The sequence below is a fragment of the Convolutriloba macropyga genome, chromosome 7 (genome assembly GCF_964194025.1).
Source record: "Convolutriloba macropyga chromosome 7, txConMacr16.3, whole genome shotgun sequence".
Classification (NCBI taxonomy): Eukaryota; Metazoa; Xenacoelomorpha; order Acoela; family Convolutidae; genus Convolutriloba; species Convolutriloba macropyga.
In genome coordinates, this window is record NC_134474.1 from 19,492,213 (window position 1) to 19,513,239 (window position 21,027).

The window sequence follows — 21,027 nt, forward strand, 5'->3', positions numbered from 1 at the left end:
TGAGCATCAACTTGCATCAACATTTTTGCATGCATTTCGAGAAGTTGGGGGTATTTTTGTAAAATCTTGGGGAGTTAGAAATTCTAGCATAATTGGGAGAATCCTGGGGAGAATAAGCATCTATCAGAACGAGGAAAAATGAGAATTTTTGCGGACTACTCAATTCTGACTGGTAGCGCTACCTGATTTGCCGGAAAACATCTTTTTCAACGCTCCAAATTTACTACAAAGGAAATGACCGATGAAATCAGTTGTTCACTACCCCCAAGAGCCTTATTTGTTTTTGTTTTGAATCGCATGAACATATCAAGTAGCTCTCGTACTTTATTAAAACATAACCGACTAAACCTCGGAAGAATTGCTCCCGAACGACTAGTGGGAGCTCTAATCAATTGCAGCCTGCTCCAGTCGGGGGTCGGGGGGGGGGAGGGGGTGGGGGAGCCTAAATGGGACTCAGAAGTTCAATAATGGGCTTCAAATAACCACATTAGAGGTTAACATATACCACTATTATGATTTAGAGTAAAAAATGGCACCAGTTTCGGCGCACTTTTCATTTGACCTTTAGTATTAAATTGCCGCCAATTGAGTCAAACCGCTTGATATTGTGATTGAGAGAGAATTTTAGATGACGCGAAACGCAAAAAGTCAAGGGCGTAGAAGTCACATGAAAAGTCAAAATTGTCAACATGATTAGAAGTTATCAAATATCACTATTAAGAAATGAAGTGGAAAAAATGACACAGATTTTGGCGCTTATCATTTGACTTTTAGTATAAAATTGCCGCCAATTGAGTTCATCAGCTTGAAGTTGTGAATGAGAGAGAATTTTCAATCCAACAAAACGCAAAAAATTAAAGGGGATAAAAGTCACTCGAAATTTCAAAAAGCAGTCAAGCAAAAATTTTTCACAAAAAAAAGACACAAACGTATATAAAAATTGCTTCTATTCGAGAGCAATTAATTACATAAACTTGGGGCTCTGTCTGATTTCAGACAGGACATCTATGCGTCAACAATTGAACATGTGTAACAGTGGAAAAAAGAGGAAGGTTTGGAGACGAAGATTTGCTTAAGAGGAGGTTGATTTGTTGACTATAAGGAATTATGCTTCTTTTTTATTGGAAAAAACTAGTACCAAACAAACTAACAAAAAATGGGATGATTATCCATTAGCCTCTCATTGCATTTTTTGTACAATTTTTGAGCATTTGTTTCCAATTAGGGTCGGAACCATTAACAGACGTACAAAAAATTGGGTTCTGTAGTTTATTATGCATTAAAACGAGGCTATTGCAGCATTATTTTAGCACTGAGAAATGCCAATAGAGGCAACCAAGATCTCCAGTCCAGAATAGCGTGGCTAAGTCATCAGTGGTCAACCGCATGAATGAATGTAGTATCAGTTCAAAATTTCTGTCTTTTCTCCCGAAAAGATCATGCTGACAAAGTTAGGAAGATAACAAAATAGCTGCAAAGAAATTAGTTTGTTTTATGTGTTTTCAGAGCAGTTGCTTTTTTTCAAATAAAAAATAGCAAAAATATATTGCCAAAATAGGTTCGAAAAGTTGTATAATATAAGTAAGACACAGAATTGAAATGGTGCAGTTTTTGATGCAAAATTGATTAAGCTTCAAAACAGTAAAATCTGTTTGCTAGATTTCTTCCGAAAAAATTCAAATCGCTTTTTTACTTTGATCGCCATGATTTTTTAGTGACTTTTTTTTCTATATGAAGAATCCTTTGTTGGCCAAGAGAGGGTATTCCTACTGATTTTGGAGAAACCTTTAGTGACCTTAGTAAAGTGAAAAATTCAATTAGAGAGTGATGTAAGGCATTTATGATAAAAAATCACAATACAGTTTAGCTTTGATCTCAATGTAAATGTTTCCAAGAAATCGGAGCACAAACCTAAAAATAGACAAAAAAGGAAAAGAAATAAGTTTTCAAGAAGCTGGGAACTGAAATTGAGTTCATTTTCGTAAAAACAACGAGAAAAACTCAAAAAAATTAAAACAAATCAATTGCCACCCATAAACAGCAAACACTATTGAAAAAGCAAATTGTGTTTCAAACACTGTTTTCTCATTCTAATTAAAATTAAATCAAAACACATTCTGCAGAATAATTGCTCGTTTTTGGCTTCATTTCTTTTTTCGTATTGACCTAAATCTCAAGTCCAATATGGCTTCAAAATCAACAAAAGTGTACAAATCTTAAAAAAGAAAATGCCCTGATACAATTCAAAGTATTTGAGTTGTACAATTCATGAGCAACCCAAAATAAACTAGGCGTAGCTAACCGCTTCCCAGTTTTTAAAAAATTGAAGAACTTAGCCTGTATAGTACCAAATACAGCTACCAAATTACTTTATTGCTACGGTGAATCTAAATTACAAATACGCTTCAATAAAAACTGCTTTTATAATCAAAACAAAAAGCTCAATGACTGTTCTCCTCAACTGCATAGTTTCTACTTTATGGACATTGCAATGGTGTAGGGTGACTTTCCTTCGGTAATTTTTACACTGGATTTTTTACTGTAATAAAAAACATTTCATATTTTTGAAGTGAACATTGAGAGTGCTAGTATGTCTTCATGCGCATAAAAACAGCTGATGCGCCGCTTGAACGGCTGAACAGGAAGATTATTCAGAGATCTGTGGCCTCTGTGCAAAAAAATTGAACGTCATTCCAAGAAGCATAAGTCAAAACTTTCCAGACCTGAATATAGCTATAATCAGTAGTTTAAACGTTAGTAGAGGTAAAAAGAAACAATTTGTGTCTGAAATTATGCTTCTATTAAAGTACAGCTCTTCTTCAAACCTTATTTCTTTCAGATTTCATACAGCTCTACCCTTTCATACAGCTCTTTTTGTTCTGTGCAGCGATTTCCAAAAGAAACATATAATACTATAGAAGATTGATTTTTGATAACATTGAGCTGATCATAGTTTTTCCTTTAACTCAGTTCAAACTGTCTCACACCAAGATCCCTTATCAAAATTTCGTGGGCTAAAAATTTTTGTGAGACGCGTGAGCTAGAAGCTAATTCGGAACATCCCAGACCAAAGCAACCTCTGAGCACATCTTCAATACAGGTTTGTCTAGATTTTTGTTCAGTCTTGGCCCAGACTTTGTCCAGACCATTTTCCAGTATTTTGTGAAATCATATATTTTAAAATATAAAACCATTTAACACCTAAAGCGATTTTCAAATATTCTGCTTTTGATCACAAACGCACACTCGTTTAATCAACGTACATATAGAAGGCGATCAATGACAAAGCTAAAAATTTTGCGCTCGAAGTTATCTCTGAAGCTCGACACCACTACTCAGAGGCTTCTGCGTTCGAAATCAAACCAATATGCCCTGTATATTTGAGCGCAACTTTCCCCCTAGTGCACTCGCAGATGTCTGGGACCTCAACCTGGAATTGAATCTGAAATTGAATCTGGGAATTGAATCTGTTCCATCATCATTTAGTCACTTACATCTAACTGTCCGCCCAATGATGGTGGCATTCCGGTCTGTGCTTCTCCGCTGCAACAATAGTTTTAATAGTGAATACACATCATTCATAACAGCAACAGACAATTTGAGGACAAACAGTGACAAATTCAAGTAAATTTACTCGAACAAAATGCATGTTTTCTTAGGGAGGGGGCATAGCGAGCCAACGCAGCAACATTTAATTATTAATGCGCTAATTTATTGAATTTGACTACGGAGATTAGTTATTTCATGATAACCAATTAGTATAATAGTTTATTTGTTGCCATATCCCACTGTAAGGTCATTTTTTTACATGTATTACGACACATGTAAAAAAATGACCTTACAGTGGGATATGGCAACAAATAAACTATTATACTAAGTGGTAATCATAGACCGAATGGTGCACTTTAGTTGGTAATGGCGCTCGCAATTTCTTGAAAAATTGTACTTACTAGAAAACTGGCATTGCTCCAGTACCCTGTGTGTCGTTCCTGGTTTGAAGTTGTCCCACGAACACTTTATGGCGAATACTCTGAAAAAGTTTCATTCTCAATGAGCAAGATTTGATTTCTCAAAATAATGTCAACTTGAAAAGAAACTGTTTTATGAGAAAAATGAGTTCCGAGTGTTTACTTTGTAATAAATACTCTAAAAAGTTTCAAAATTATCGTAAATTTTAAAGTAATATTTTAGTGCAATTTTTGTTAATCAAATCAGTTTCTTGTTTTGGATTTTTAAAGAAATTTTGTCAAAAATAGACAAAGCGTTATAAGTCTTTACCAGGGATTCCCAGATAATTAAGTTTAAAACTGCTTCAGGTCTGTTGATGACCATTCAAATTAAAGTTGACACTGTGTTGGATCACATTATTTCCTTAGATGCCTTTCAAACTAATGTTTTAAATTACTAATATTATTGCTATTGGTTAATATAGGAATCAGTAACAGTTGTGAGCATTATTTGTAATGATTGATGTCACAATTTTGTTAATGACTGATCCAAATTCGTAACACAGCCGGCAGATTGCCGGAAAATAGCCACCGTTGACTTGCTTGAAGCACATCGGTTTGAAACAGAAAAAGAAAAAAGAAGGGATAAATTCACCGAATTTTTTTCTATTTTTTTTCAGTGTCAAAAAGTGTTCTAAGTCGGCGTGCAGTTTCAGTTGGATTCTAAAACTATACCTAATTCAGCTCCTAAACTGAAAACTTATAAGCTTGATACCAATGTCAGCTAGCAAACACTCTAATGATTTTTGATAACCTATTTCTCAATGTAAAATGACCGGGCTTTATCGGTTTATCCCGTCTTCTTTGATTTTGCTCTTTTGACCTTGACTGTATTCCCTATCTTGGGTAATTCCTTGATTGAATGATTAAAAAACTATTCAGTTGAAACAGTGAGTGAGGCTAGTCAGAAGCCAAACATGAAAATCGTGAATTATGCAAAACGAAAATGTGATCAAAAGGTAAAGCGAATTTTAAAAAAACTTAACAGGACAAGTTGGTGAGAGGAAGAAGAAAATTCGACTTTTCAGCTTTGCTGTGTAAACAAATGTAAAGCGAAAAAAAAATGTCAGACGACGAAACAAAAAACATAGCAGGACAAGTCCTGACGTACAATTCAAAGCGTTTCCATTGGCTAAACAAAAAACTAGACCTAGAACGGACTTTGAGTGAAACTGACTAGTGGCAAATCCATTTCCAAAAAAAATCAGATAAAAAATTAAAATCGAAAATCAATTTCAAAATGCGTAAGTGAACAAAAAACCACTGTCGAGAAACGGAAATTTTGATTAAACAAAGAATTGGGACCAGAATGAGCAATGAATGGATTGGGAAAACCATTTAGAAAAAATCCAATCCCAAAAATCAAAAATCCCGAAAATCACTAGCGAGAAAGCGATTTTTTGTTCAAACACCGTTTTCTCACTCTACTTTAAAATTAGAGTGAAATTTCACGCCGCAAAGCCGCTCGCTTTTTTGCTCCACTTCCTGTTTCGGTGTGACCAAAATCACTACTCCAATTTGACTTCAAAAATCATGTAAATGTGTGAACAGATCTTAAAAAAAGACAGCGCTCGAATACAATTCAAATTCTTTGAATTGTAAAAAAGGAGAGCGCCTAAATAATAGCCGTTTGAGAGGCTGACGGCAGCTAATAAAAATAAGGGTTTCTATAAACACAATGTTTCTATAAACTGGATAGTTATATGCTGATAGCTACACCCAGTACCGATTTGTAATAGCTTCTCTTGAACTTTATCCGGTCAACAGTGGCCAAGTCTAAAGTGACACTTAATGAAGCCAGCCGGGTCTGGGTCGAAACCCCCCCCCCAAAAAAAATGCAAGAAATTTGCCGATAGTAGCTGGAAAAAACTTTTAAAAATCTGATGCAATTATTTACATAAAAAAGCAGAATTTTCAATATATTGCCACATTTCTGTACTTGACCAAACATTAAGTGGAAAATTAGGCAAGATTCTTCGGATCATCCTCGACCCGGTCAAATATTAATATTCATATTGGAATATCGTTCCAGAATTTTGGAGATTATTAATAAATTAGAGGCTAAACTTTACCATGAGCACACTCGCGATGGCACTGACTGAAGCTTCAGTTATCGTTTCCAGAGATCCCTGGTCCATGCTGGGTGCTTGTTCCAGCACATTAGACCCCACACTTTCAGCCAGTGACCTCACTGCAACCTTGAAACATAGAAGGCTTTGTCATCAGCATTTGTGCCACACATACACTATTTGCCATTTGTGCAATAAAAAATCCCAGTTTTTGGCCCTGAAAGATGGCCGATCTTCAAATTTTTATTTAAGAAAGTTTTCAAAATTGTAGATACTAAATGATCATAACCATTGCCAATTCTGACAGTTCTGAAGTTTTGAGTGTGACTTCCTTGATTGTGCTGGACACTGCATCTAGGGCATCTGGGGTGTTCATTCCCATCAGATTTGCGTCCAACATTACAATCAACTGTTGCTTCAGTATCTCGTTGATCTAAATCAACCTTAGTTACAAGTTGTTTATTTCTCAGTAAAAACCTATCCGGCAACCATGCGCGTAGTGAGTGACTACGGCAAAATTATAGGAGCATGAATTGGGGGTCTAATTCACTCGGTCTTCACCAGTTTTTATCCAATTATGACATAAAATAAGTCAGACGAAAATTGATCAAACGAAAAATCGTACAAAAAGACGAACGCGACTCAAATAATTGCTTGAAAATTTGTTCGATGGCAACTAAAGGTCTCAGGACAATGAGTTGGAAGGAGTCTGATTATAGTTATCTAACGGGATAGTGCATAACAGAAAAACAGATGGTGATTAGAGATTGCCTATAACCAGATTTCGGTCCAAAAAGATAAAGTTTTTGTTTTAGATTAATTACGCTTAAATTGTCTCATAATTTTGGAATTGAACTAACTGTGAATGACTTCTTGAAAAATACTGATAATAGTAATGGTAAAATTTATCCCAATCACCAAAGTGCCAGAGAAAAGGACAATAGATTCTAAACTGTCAAAGCATGTTCCTTCCTCAAAAACAAAAACAGAAAACAATCATAAAACGAAAAAAAAAATGATATACGACAAACTTGAAACAACTTTTCAAAATATATTTGTGACAGTGACTACGACAATAATTATTCCAATCTTTGCTTGAGTTCAGTTAAAAACAACAATTTATTTTAGAGCTTAGGATATCCCATTTTCAAACTGATTAAGATTTTTTCTGGTTTCCCGATGGCTTATTTTGTGCCACACTTAAATATCAGCTTGGGAGACTGCATAGACCGACATCGCTCTAAACTTTTCCGGGATGTATCACACAAAAAATCGTGTATTACCCAATTACATGAAAAATCGTGTATTTTTATACGATTCTATGGGCCTTAATCTCAAGGTTTTTCGCGTGATTCAAACAAAAAAATTGTGTGAAAAACCCCAATTTTTTGGGCAGTAAATATGACTGATGTTCTTTATGGCCTCAAAACTGCTCCACTCTTTAATTGAGCCGTGCCCTGATTCGGCCAGTTCCCCAGTTAAATTTGGAGAGGGCCAATTAAAACGATACAATCGTCCTTTTTGTATGAAGAATACTTACACACAATCAGAACAGTGCAGCTTCACGAGAAAACAATTTAAGGTGAAGCTCAGTTGATAACAATGATATAGTTGAAAGTCGAATTCAAACCGGTAACTTTTACTGATCAAGATTGCTTTCGGCGATTTTAGGTTGTTTAAAACACAAAGTGGCAACGGGTAGCATGATGCCGTAAACATAGCAAAAAAATAGCTCAAAAACATTGCAGGGTCGATTACAAAGGTTCGGACAGTTGTCGTTTTTAATTTTTTAAAAACGACGGGTTTCCTACATATAAAATTTCTTTCGCCATATAAACGAATTTCAATACGCAAGTTTCCATCACTCCATCAAGCATGAATTGAGATAAGTAATCACTCAAAGTTAGTGGTTAGTCAATTTTGATATTAACAAAACGGCGAAAGCAAAGGAAGCCGAAGTAAAAGTAAGCCGGCAGAAAAGCAAGTCAAAAGTTATGTAATAGTTAATGTAATCTATCCTAAATAATACATTGTTAGCCGTTACAATCAATGCGTAGTATTATAGTGGATAATGTAATCAAATGCACCAAAGAAACAAAATTACGTCAATTTTTAGACATCTAGTCGGTAAGTGCCTCAGCGGACCGCTGTCCACGGCCCTGCCTCTCATCCGCAGTGGGATGTAATCCGGAAATCGTGGGCCGGTTATCGCGGCGAAGCCGCGACCCACGCGAAGCGCGCCCACCGGCCCGCAAGGGGCAACTTAAAATACGAGTATCCCAAAATTTTTCAGCTGACTTGACCTCATTTTCAAAACTCGGCTTGCTTGCCTATCGGCTTTTTTGACCGCCTACTAACAAAACAACCATTCAAAAACTATTCCAAAATTTCTCAACAGATTTTTTATATTGAAGGCATTGAAATTACGCAAACCTACAACTAAAAAGCAATGCAGTTTTCACCATAGTATGATTAACCATAATGCAAGCATGTAAGTGCACAAAGAGATTACAAAGGGAGAATTAACCATAGGGTGAAAAAACTGTACTAATAATAACAAACAAGAAGGAAAGAATTGTTTTGATACGAAACTCAAAAAAAAGTATTGGAAAGAAAAGGTATCAGAGAATTTTTTTCCTCCAGCAATTTAAGAAATGAACACCAAGTATGTTGCCAGAAAAAAATTGAAAAACAGCTACAACACCACATTTGTTATGGATGCCTTAAATACCAATTCACCCCTCCACCCTCTATTTTTCAAAAACAAAATCATGAAAGTTGACAAATTATTAGGCATTATGACTGCATTGCCAATGGAAATCTAAATTTATTCAGCAAGATACTGTCTATCAAGACCTCATTGTTTTACAATAAGGCAACAGATATTTACTACTCTATATTAGCCTGCAATTTAAACATGACAATGTAGTTATACTTTCAAAATTGAGAAGTTTTAAAACTACTGACCAAAGTCTGAAACGAGTTCACTACATTGCATCTGACAAAAAAATTAATTTAGTTTTTCGTTGAATGATAAACTTCAATAACCAAAAAACAAATTAAACAATTCATTACAAAAATTTAGGAAACTACAGCACCTAAAATTAGGCATTGAATAACAATTTTTACTCTTTTATTAACGTGTCAAGTTAAACGAGACGTTAAATATTTTTAAAAAATCTGATTCCATCTTGTTCATCTCGCAACAATCACAATTACTTCAGAAGATTTGCTCAGTTGATGAAAGAAAAGTAGCCTTAAAATTATTCAATTCATTTTGACAGTCTTTAACACTCAAAATAAAATTTTTCGAAACATTTTTTGTATCTATCTTGTGAATTATGTTCATAAAAACAGAAGGTATAGCGTAAAACATTACTAATTATGACTAGCAAAAAAATTGAAAAAAATATCTCAACGTACAGAGCCGTCTTCAGATTTTCTCGTCACATGCGTCTTAAGATCAATGATTTGTGATTTTTCAAGAACCAAATAATTGTTAATATCTTGGTTACGCAGCCTTTAGTTGTCATAATTTATAAGAAGGAGTAAAAAATTTTAAAAAAAGGAAAAAAAATTGTCGCAAAAGTAAAATGGATTTCTCTTACTACTGACACCAAAATTATTATGTGCAATTTGAGAACAGGGGCACTGAACAAATGTAGCCCCTTATAACAGAAAAAATTGGACAATATTTTGATGCACAAACTATTTGTAGACCTTGTGCTGTTTATTGAGAACGCAAATCTATTGACGGAAAATACAAATTTTCATGTGCTAGCGTTTCATGTGAACGTTTTTATGTACATACAGAATGTCTATTGAAAATAGTGAACTCATCATTGCGAAACACCCACAAACTACAATTAATTATAACAATAAATTGTAATAGCTAAAATAGATGTGCATCGAATTGGAATGACCGCTTGAAAAATGTTTTCAGAAAATTAATTTTCAGAGTCAATTATTCTAGAAAATTAAAAAAAATCAATTTGATAAAAATGTAGGAACATAACTGACTAACGTCGAAAGAAGTGCTAGCGAACGACCAGTGTTAGCTCTATTCAATTGGAGTCTGCTACAGTTGGGGAAGGGGTGTAGCTTGAGGGGGATTAAGAAGTTCACTAGGTGGCTTCAAATGACGTCATTAGAGATTACTATATATCAATTTTAAGAATTCAAGATACATCAATTTTTGACAAACTTTTTGTTAACGTTTTCTTAATAAATTACTGCCAATTGAGTTGAAGTGGTTGAAACTGTGAACAAGAGATTAATTTAGATCACGCAAAACTCAAAAGTTAAGGAGTAAAAGCTACTCAAAAAGCAAAACAGTGAAGAGAAAATTGTGCATAAAAAAGACACGCATGTCTACAATAATTGCTTCAAACTACTCTCAAGAGCAATCAAAAATTTTAATTTTTTATATTGCGCAGTTTAATATGGTGAGACAATTATTCAAATGCTGTTAAATATAATTGCCCCACAAAGAAAAAAACTTGAATAAGGATTTTTTTAGTAATCCGAATCTTAAAAGAATTTGAAGTTTTCACAGTGTTTTCAATACAAAATTTATGATTTGAATGGTATAAAAACGAAAGAATCAAGGCCAGTTTTTTTAGCTTTTGCTAACACAGCCATTAGAAACTCAATTAAGCAATTTTGTTTGCTGAAGATAAGTGCGAAAAGCTACACTAGCCGATTGGAGAAGGAACTTGACGTAGAGACACTACTTAGTCTCTTCTTAGCGTTCTGGTTCTTTAACTTTATCAGTTTGCTGTTAATGGCTGTCAGCTGTTTGGATCTTTTTCCTACATTTTTCTAAGAAAAAGTGTCCGAAATCTCAGTTTACCTAAAAAATTGAAAAGAGATTTTTTAAAAAAAAACCGTCAAAACAAGTCAATTCCCGTAAAGTTTTGACCGATTTTGAGCAGTCCTGTCAAGCGTGGTTATGTTGTGTTTAAGGTTAAATGCAGCATTTGTTACCTGTTCAATTTGGGCCGCGAGTTAATAATTAATAATTTTATTTCTGTGTAATCGAAGCGGAGCACATTGTGATCCACTGTGCGGATCACGCATTATTTCACACCTGTTGTCATTTGTCCCGTTTCTATTATTCCCAACATCTCAGACTTTTCATTTTGTGAGCATGAATGATAACTTTTTGGTTATTATGGTCACTCTTTTGCGTCTGAAGCTTTCACGTGGCATCATTACTGCAGCCAAGAGTGGTCAACCTGAAGTTACCTCTTCAATTTGGGCCAAGAGTTGGCGTTTCATAGCTAAAATAGCCCAAATCTCTGCCCAGTCCTCTGTTGTCAAGTACTGGTCTTGCTGGCTGCCAACTTGTTCTATCTCCTCATCCATTGTTTCTAGCTCCTGTGTACACTCAACTGAAAAAGAATAATTCTAGGCTTTTTCCCATAGTCCGAATCAAGTTTGTTCTAGCCATTCTTATAAGATCTAATAAAATGCTACAAATCTTATGAGATCTTACAAGATTAGCGCGTATCTTATAAGTTTCTTATAAGATCACAGGAGATTAATGCAATAATTAATAGGTTACGTCAGAATCTCATAAAATCTCACAAAAAATGCAATGTTGATTGTCGACCCAAGTGGAGAAAAAAAGTTAATCTTGCAAGATCTTGCAAGACGGAGTTAATCTTGCAAGATCTTGCAAGAAAAAGTTAATGTTGCAAGATCTTGCAAGAATCTTGCAAGACGTGACATCGTCTTGCAAAATCTTGCTAGAATCTTGCAAGATCTTGCAACATTAACTTTGAAACAATCTTATCAGTAATCAACAAAAAAAATTGCGAAACATTTTTGAAAAAGACCACGCCCTAATATAATCCGGATAATTATTGATTGTAAGAATCAACGATGAGTTCAAACTTAGCCCCGAATTTTCTCAGTGTCCAACAAGAACAATTAATTATTCCATATGTTTGCAAAATAAGACAATAAACAAATGAAATATTTCAATAAAGCACAAACAAATCATGCATTTTGTATAGTTTTTAAGTTTTTTTCGAAAAACCGGCAAAAATTCAAGTCCAGAAAACTCCTATAAGGAGCAAATGTACAGCTATTTTTTAGAGTCTTTCGAAGATTGTTGCAGCAGATGTTAGGTCTCTACTTCCAGTAAATTTCAAGTAACGAAGTAGGAAACAAAAGCTTAATTGCAGCCTTTTTTATTCAAAAAAGTCCCAAATTCGAAAAATTGCGCAGAAATATTAACTAAAAAACTCGGATAAAATAAAATGGCGAGCCTTCTCTATCCCCTTCAATAATTATAATATCATTGCTTTTGAAAATATTTGCAATTTTTAGCACAATTGACGAAAATTTGGTCAAAAAATTACGAAAAATGTGAATAAAAACAGCGGGATTCACTCTACTTTTCTCAAAAGTTTAAACCTCGATAACTCCCTTTAAAAAACGAAAATAAAGAAAACTTTTAATTCCATATTCTACGCTGGACGAGCTTTCGAATGATAGCAGTCTCAACTCTCTACGATGAATATATCGATCGGCCAAAATGGTCTGAACAAAAAATCCCATTTGAGTATATAGTTCCTCCTCCTCCCCCCCCCTACAAGTGGGTCGGAACAACAAGTTGATGTGGATTTTCAAAGCAGCCGTGAAATTTATTAGGGACAAATCCGAGAACAAGAAGAAATACCAGTCGAGTTTTTTGGAATTTTGATAGAGTTTTGGACACTAGTCGGTCCGCAGCTAGAAACTTTCTACAGGCCAAAAAAATTCTTTAAATATGGCAAAAAAATTTATTCACTACAATTACGTCTAAATATTATGTTTTAAGTGGAAGTCCTAGCTTTCAGTTGCAAGCCGTTTCATATATAAAAGGAGTTTTAGGTAAAATAGCAAAATTATCATTACAAAATTTGCAGAAGGTTAAAGATCAGATGCGATGTTGGGCACTTACGGACAACTTCATTGATGATGGTGACCATAGTAATGGCGAATGTCGTCTGATTCCTATCACTCTGTTCTGCTCCATATTTGGACATGTTCTTCTCAATCGCAACGGACACCATCATCTGCACACTTCTCACCTCTATCTCGCACTCGTAAGGATCATCAGACAACAGCTCTCTCACTTTATTGAGCTAAAATTGACTCAGCTACTGATAATTCAGCTCTTGAATAGAATACATATTTAATCAAATTTTTTATCAATTATAATTCATATTCACACTTTTTACACCATATACAATTGATATTTTTACGCCTTTACTAGGGTATCATGTATCTGTAGTCCTATCGAAATAGAGCCTTCGACTTTAAGAAAAGATAATAAGTCAAGGGGAGTAGCAAAAAAAAATAAAATATATATTCGCGAGAACCCTAGTCAAAATTGACCCAATTTCTTTTTATACGTCAGGCCTAGGTTTTTTTGGCACCTTATATTGGTGGAAGAATTTCTGCTAGAAGCTCTTAAAATAATGAACAGTGCTGAACAGTGATGAAAACTGCGCACATTAGCTTGCCTCTCCGGAACGAGTTCCAAGTCTTGAGGAGTACTTCTCCAGCGAAATACACGTCTTGAATTGATAAATCAGTACTGATCGCATCTTATTTCAATTCTTAAGACTTGCCAAGTCTTGGCCAAGACTTGCCCGATACTTGCCAAGTCTTAAGACCTGATTCAAGACTTGCCAAGTCTAAAGAGTGACATGATCAGAGCTCTGATGCAGTACTGATCCATGACTTTCAATAAGACTTTTTTCGGTGCTGATTGAGACTTGACGTTTAGTCCGGGTATAAATGTTTAGAGAAACAAAAAAGGATCATTTCAGTTTGTGTCCCTAGTAAGTTATACGGTTTAGGGATATTAGTTGACAAAAAATTTAAAAAATTGGCGATCACATCTCATTAAGTCAAAAGTTGCACGAGGTTTAAATCTATTATACGAACTTCCCGTTGGTTCGGATTTTCTTCTGCCTTTTATGTCCCTTTTCCATTTATATGTACACTTCTATCAATGAAAACGAATTTTTCCATAAAAATGAAATAGTGTTTAAACTGACTTCAAGATAAACATCTTCTGCCAACATCTTGCAAGATTAACATCTTCCTGCACGATCTTGCAGGACTAACATCCTTTTGTAAGCATTTTTCAAGATCTTGTAAGATTAACATCCGTTCTCGGCGAGGGCCTAATCCGAGTTCTGATTGATTTCTTAACTACAAAATTTATAAGTCTGCAAATATTAACTTTGTATGCTTAACAACGCTTCTCAGTTTACGAAAAAATAAATCTGTAACAAATGTTTTGCAAAATTAGTCAATCAGCAGAAGTTTAGATCCCGCTCAGTTGCTCCAAATAATTGTTTGAAGAAGATGTATGTATACCTGAGGATAAGTGAAGTTTGTGGTGTTTGAAGGCGGGTAGAGTGTTGTTGTTTCCACATCCTCGCATGTTACCATTTCGGACATCTTCACTTTAGGAAACTGAAACATAGTCAAAAACATTTTTTTGATACATAATTGATTGAAAAAAGTACAGAACTGATAAAATTTATATGTTATCGAGAGTTGAAACAAAACTGCAATAAAATGCACTTGGGAAACATCACAAGCCCCCTAAAAACCTGCTCAAGATAATTTTCAAGTTAATTTTGTGTTAATTTATAAAACCCAATGAAATGCGAAGGAAACAATAATAATTATTTTACTTTAACAAAGCAGGGAAAGAAAAGGAAGTGGTAAAACATAAGGTTTATCTATGATTTACCACTTCCTTTTCTTCACCTGCCTTGTTAATGTAAAATAACTATTATCGTTTCCTCTGCATTTCATTGGGTTTTATAAACTTAATGCCAATTCTGGTTTTGTGAGTGAAATCAATTTTCATTGAGCGATAGACAAGTGGTATGAATTAATCGTTGACAAATAATGCTTTAGATAACCGATATGTCTATAAAAAAACAAGGCGGCTCGGTAATGTGCGATGGCACATAAAGTTCCGACCCCGCCCATCCACAATTTTGGCATAATTGTCTAGCAAATGAGGAACAGATAGAAAAACCCAAAAATTATTTTTTGCGAAAAGTCTTTTTCAAAAAATTCTGTATGAACGATAAGATAGCCTCCAAAGCAAATAACTCAGTGGAGTTAAAAATTGATGCATTAGCTTGATGTAATATGTCAATATTAAGAAAGCGAGTCAAGATTAGGAAGATGATATAAGGAATTTTCTTTTATAAAGGTCTATCAACAACCGACTCAGCGGCTCTAGTGGTTTAGGATTACAGAAAATGAGCAAAAATTTGAGCTCTATAGTTTGCCATAATAATCCAAAAATAGTATTTATCATACGAAGTGCACCAGAAAATTAGCAACGGTATCGAAAGCTAGCAATTGCTAAAATAAAAATTGGCTAATCTGTAGCAAAATATTTTTGGGGCACTCCCAACTTTTTATTGTAATAAAAGTACACAAAGGTAATTTTTGATATGGGTTCGCACCGAAAGCTCCAACCCTTCTCTAGATATACAATGTATCCTCGCACCTGAAGCAAATCTCAGTTAAGTTTGAAAAATCGCCACGTCAGGGGATTGCTGACGAGTAACTGTATGATTTTCAGACGTCTGTTTGTTTCCAGAATATTTTTTTAAAAATTCATTTACCGGATCATTAAAATTACCGGAAAAGTTGAAAATTTGTTTGTTCACCCTTTTTTACTTTTGTATATTTAAATGTAGTTCATCTCAGCTTGGAAAAAAAGGGCGTTGCTACAGTCAACTTTTATCAATTTCGCTTAAAAATGTTTTATTTGTTTCTGTCTTATAACATTTAAATAAGAAACATGAAAAGATCAAAATTATTATTAAAAATGTTTACAGATTTGAGCTTAATTTCTTTGAGAAAAGATAGAATTATAGAAGTCTCTACAATGTATTCAACTCTTCAAGTGTTATTGATTGATACCAGTTTTTTTCAATTCTCTGTTAAGAAAATCGACCGGTCAAAATAAGCTCAACAAAAAAGGAGGGCCGGTACAAAGTTCCTAACCCCCATTTCAATGCGAGCTTGAACAAAAAAGGAATTATTTGAAGAACGCCTCTGAGATTTAAGGTTAAAAAAATGACCATTAACTTTTCTTTCCACATGCCAAACCGATTGAGCGTTCAAAGGTTCGAAGAAGTGTTCTCTTTTTGTCAGATGTTAGGTCTAAAGATGTTCTTGGAAGTGGTTTACCTTCACTGAATTTTCCTTCATGCGTAAAGTATATTATTGGTCTACACCTATTTTAGAACCAAGCATACTCTATGTATACAAATTTAATTAGTCATTTTCTTTTGTTGTATATATAATTCCAGACCGCATTTTTTAAAAAAATTAGAATTTAAAATATCTTTTTATATCAAAGATAATGAAAGAACATCATAAAATCAGAAATTGTTTGACCGATTTTTTTTTCAAATAAAAATTTATTGAATTTTATATTTTTACACGAACTTCGATTACATTTCCGTTCATTTGGGAATTCTAATCAAAACCTTTGGTAAACTTATGTTGACTATAAAAAATTGATAGGAGAGGAATTTCTAGTGGACGCTGAAAACTAAAAGAATGCTTTAAGTTCACGCCGTTTTCTAATCTGTTCGTCAAAATTTCCATCCATCAATCTAAAAACTGCTTTGGGCGGTGTAACACGAAAAATTTTAGACTTATTGATTACAAAACTAACAGCTGACTTTAAAAAAAACATTTGAACTTTTTTCTGTGTATTGACAGCTTTTTGTTCAATATGAAATAAGCTCTTCCACTTTCCTTCATTTCTTAGGATTCTGGATACTTTCTTTTTAATAAGCACTTCAATGATAGTCAACAGCAGAAGTAACTTCAAATGTGTCCGGATGGCCGTTCATACAAGAATCCCTGTTATCATGCAAAGTCCTATATGATTTGCACATTTTATTTGTAATCAAAAAAGGTCATCAAATTTTTATGTCATGGATAAAAAAATCGCAAATTTTTTGCTCATTTGACCTGAATTAGTTTGTATACTTGTTCACTCCTAATTATCCCGATTATATTGTATTTTGCTGGTATTTGTAAAAAGTCATTTATGAACGTATGATTTCGTGGTAATCATACAAGGGTAAATTATTGAAAAGAAACTACTTATGCAACTTAGATTGAACCGAGGCTTACCCTATCCCGGACACAGTAGTAGACGAATGCCCCAAAACAGTCCATGACTCTCACGCAGATCACGACAGCCCAGTCCTTAGATTTGTCCCCGAAACTAATCTTCTCGTTGTACGGGTTCTCTGGTCCAGTGTAGAGTGCTGTCTGTTGTACAAGGTAGGGATCTAGTGTCATCAGTTCTTGATCCAAGGGTACGTTCAACATGTTCGGACCAGTCAGCTCTGAAAACAATCATCAAAATTGGAATCGTGCAGATTGTGTAAATTTTCCACGCTATCATTGGGATTTGTGCTGTCATTGTTTTCCACGATAGACCAGGTAGGGGTCTTCAAACTTTCAAATTTAGAAACAAAATTTTCTTAGGAGCCATCTGATCAATGATTGCTAATTTGCTATTTGTCTTCTTGAGTCGCATTTAGAAATGTAACGTCCTCTTTGTGTACTTATTTATAAATTAGGTTTCCTTTCAATTATGTTCCGTTGACACATTGTTGAGTTAGCAATAAGTCATCTAAACATAAGTGAAAGGAAACCTAATTTATAAATAAATTCACAAAAAAGACGTTGCATTGCTAAATGCGACACAAGAAGACAGATAGAAAATTAGCAATTATCGATAAGATGGCTCCTGAGAAATTTTCATTTCTAAATTTGATCACAACTTGTAAATAAAGAAGTCCGAAAACTTGATTTTCGGCTAATTGAAGCTTTCGTCACTTTCGTTCAATTGAAGCTTTCGTCACTTTTGCCGCGAATGTTTTGCGGCAAAAGTGTACGTTTTGCAACATGATGGCCAGTATGATCGATCTTTTTTTTTTTTTTTGGGGGGGGGGGGGGCCTAATACATCAATGTAATGAAGAGGCAATTTAAATGAGGTACAAAAGTGCAAGAGCGGTGTGCAAGGATCTGCTATCGGAGGACAGTTTTTAGGAAACAGAATCTCCAGCTATTACCCCCCCCCCCCCCTGTTGGAGTATACATTTGTTTTCAAATTTCTCACTATTTTTCATTTTTCCCGTGTCGAAACTTTCTGAAAATTTTGTGAGTAATGCGCTGAAATGGGGTGAATTTTCATAACTTTCATCACAAATTGCGCTGAAACTAGCTAAAACTTAAGAAATGTGGTGAAATACGCGATTCCAAACTTTAAAGCCAGTCAGCCTGCTTTCAATTCACCGCTTCAAGCTATTGTATTCCTCATTGACTAGCCAACGACACTTACCTAACCTACACTAACCTACCTAACTTACACTAACCTAATCTAGTCATTTTTGTTATCCTAGATAGTTTCGCACTTACGGATAATTTTGTATGACTTGATGCAATCGTCATCGGGGTCGACCCAGTTGTTGAATGAAAATCGCCAGAACATGTAGTTTTCCAGGCAGTTTCCATATCTCATTAGTGGGAAGTGGACATATGTCAAGTTGCCTCCTTTCGGGGGCAAGTTCAAACTTATCGCCATTCCAGCGGAACCTAGAAAGTTGCAATAGTTCTACTTCTTTTCACCACTTGTCATTTAGCTCCCTTATCTTTTCGCCCCTACATCATTTAACCCCGCAAACTTTGGCGCCCCAAAAGTTTCCCCCTAACCTTAATCATCGCTAAATTTTAAATATTTATTGTACCTATTATATAGAAAATTTAACTCGGGGTGAAATGATACGGGCTAATTAAATGAATCATAAAGAAGAGATATAAATAAATAAATTGGGAGTGATACTCTTGAGGGGGAGGAACTATATACTGGTATCATTAGAAAGCTCGTCCCGCGTAGAGTATGGAATTAAAAAGATTTTTTCTGTGCTTCTTACAGGGAGTTATCGAGGTTTAAATTTTTCAGAAAAGTATAGTGAATTCAGTTGTTGTTCTTCACATTTTCAGGAATTTTTGCCTAAATTGTCAATTTTGCTAAAAATTCTTTAATATTTTTAGGAATAGTTTTGTTGATTTTATTTTTAAAAAAGTATTGTTGATTACAAAAAAGTATTGTTGATTATTTTGATTGAATTTTTTTTGTCAAAAACTTGGGGTAAATATTTCTAAATTCAGGCTTTTTCATCAAAAACATTACGAAATAAGCTTTTTAGTCCACTTTGATTAAATTTGCCGGAAATACAACCCCCAAACAATACTAATACAATCTTTGTAGAATCAAAAGGGGGCTATTCTTACTTCAAGTTCTGTTGAGAGCGCTCTGTAATTAAAACTTTGCCGTTTTTTTGCTAAATTTACTCGTTGATTATCAAAAACGCAGAATTTACTTTTGAGTTTTTAACTAGCAAATTATCTATATGAATAGCATACGAAAAACTAAGAAGTGTTCCTAATGGACGATAAGCATTAGCCGGTCTAGTTTTGGACCAATCTTTGATTGTTACAATCCGAAAAGATTTCGGATTGTAAACAGTCGGTCTTTTTTACTTAAAAAAATTGATCTTTTTCATATTATTTAAAGATAAGAACATATGAAATCAAACCTCAAGAACGATAGATCCAATTAGCTGCCGAAGCAACTCCAAGCTAATGCATTTAGTTTTTTACTTGATAGCTTATGGTTGTTTTGACTTTTAGAAATAATTGATTTTTAAATAATTAATGGCTTGGTGCCTGCAACAAAAGAATGCTTCTTATTTCTACCGATTTAAATCGAAATATGTACTGCTGCTTAAAGCCTTAAGTTATTGTTTTTTACCTTTGATACTGCTATATTTCAGATTTTTTTTATTTTAAGATATTTGCCAAATTTTCACGTTTTCTAGTTTTGTCGCATTATCACGTCATTGACCGTTTTTATATCACATTATTGGCGTTCAAAATAAGAATTGAACACATTGAACATCATTGCACAATTGAACATATCAAAATCCTGAAAGATATAGATTATCGATCTAACGGCTTTGACACTTCTTTCTTGAAGAATTTAATTGAATTTTTTAAATTTTGTCTTTAACTGTTTTTTAACTTGTCGTTTTAGTCGCAAGAAAATTCCTGTATAATGACCTGTTTCTTTGGCTTTTTATGATAGAATAGATGGGCCGATACTTTGATTTTAGTAGATAGCGGATGGCTTTCATGACTCTGAAAACAATTGTTTCACAAAAACGAAAAACTTTTTAACTTCGCAATTCTGTTCTTTTTTTTGTCCTTTTGTTATCTATTCTCGTTAATTGCAGATCAAATATAACATTTTTGCTGTCAATGGAAGTTGTCAGAAAAGATTGGTGTCACAAAGTTTTTAAAGATTTCGTTATGACCTTACTGGCTTCGACATCGGTTTTTCACAAAAAAAGTAAATTAATTTGATTTTTGTCATATTTGACGTCCATTTTGTAGACGCAAGACATATTCTGTATAATTGCAAATCTCAAGTGTTTCCTTTGGACGGATAAAATAACCTATTTAATAGTTTAATTTTGTAGCTAAACGCTTTCATTACTTTGTAGGTAATTCTGCTTCGAAAAAAATCAAAAGTATTGATTACTTTTGCATTTTTCTTTGTTGTCTACTTGTTACCTAGTCTCGTTAATAAAAAACCACTTACTAACATCATCAGCGTTTGAAGAAAACGCAATCTAACGTAATTTGAGGGCCAAAATATGGATTTACGGCTTCGACAGCGTTTTCCTGTAAGTTTTAATTGAATTTTTGTTTGTTGTCTTTTTGTTGTTCTTTTTAGCCGCTTAAAAATTGAATAAGGACCGGTCTTAATGCCCTTTTTTAAAAAGTTGGTAATCGTACACCTTTGGGATATTTTACTTGA

General features: G+C 34.2%; 1 protein-coding gene across 1 annotated transcript in view; it reads right to left on the minus strand.

The window, feature by feature from the left end:
• LOC142342678 (uncharacterized) overlaps positions 1-21,027 on the minus strand; it is a 221,277-nt gene that overhangs the window by 93,999 nt on the left and 106,251 nt on the right. Inside the window, exons 31-39 of the mRNA XM_075394163.1 lie at positions 18,564-18,740; positions 17,267-17,484; positions 14,459-14,557; positions 13,029-13,212; positions 11,324-11,469; positions 6,366-6,509; positions 6,080-6,205; positions 3,951-4,030; positions 3,495-3,543 (exon numbers count right to left, since the gene is read on the minus strand). Of these exons, the coding sequence (XP_075250278.1) occupies positions 3,495-3,543; positions 3,951-4,030; positions 6,080-6,205; positions 6,366-6,509; positions 11,324-11,469; positions 13,029-13,212; positions 14,459-14,557; positions 17,267-17,484; positions 18,564-18,740 (1,223 nt within the window). The remainder of the gene's footprint in view (positions 1-3,494; positions 3,544-3,950; positions 4,031-6,079; positions 6,206-6,365; positions 6,510-11,323; positions 11,470-13,028; positions 13,213-14,458; positions 14,558-17,266; positions 17,485-18,563; positions 18,741-21,027) is intronic.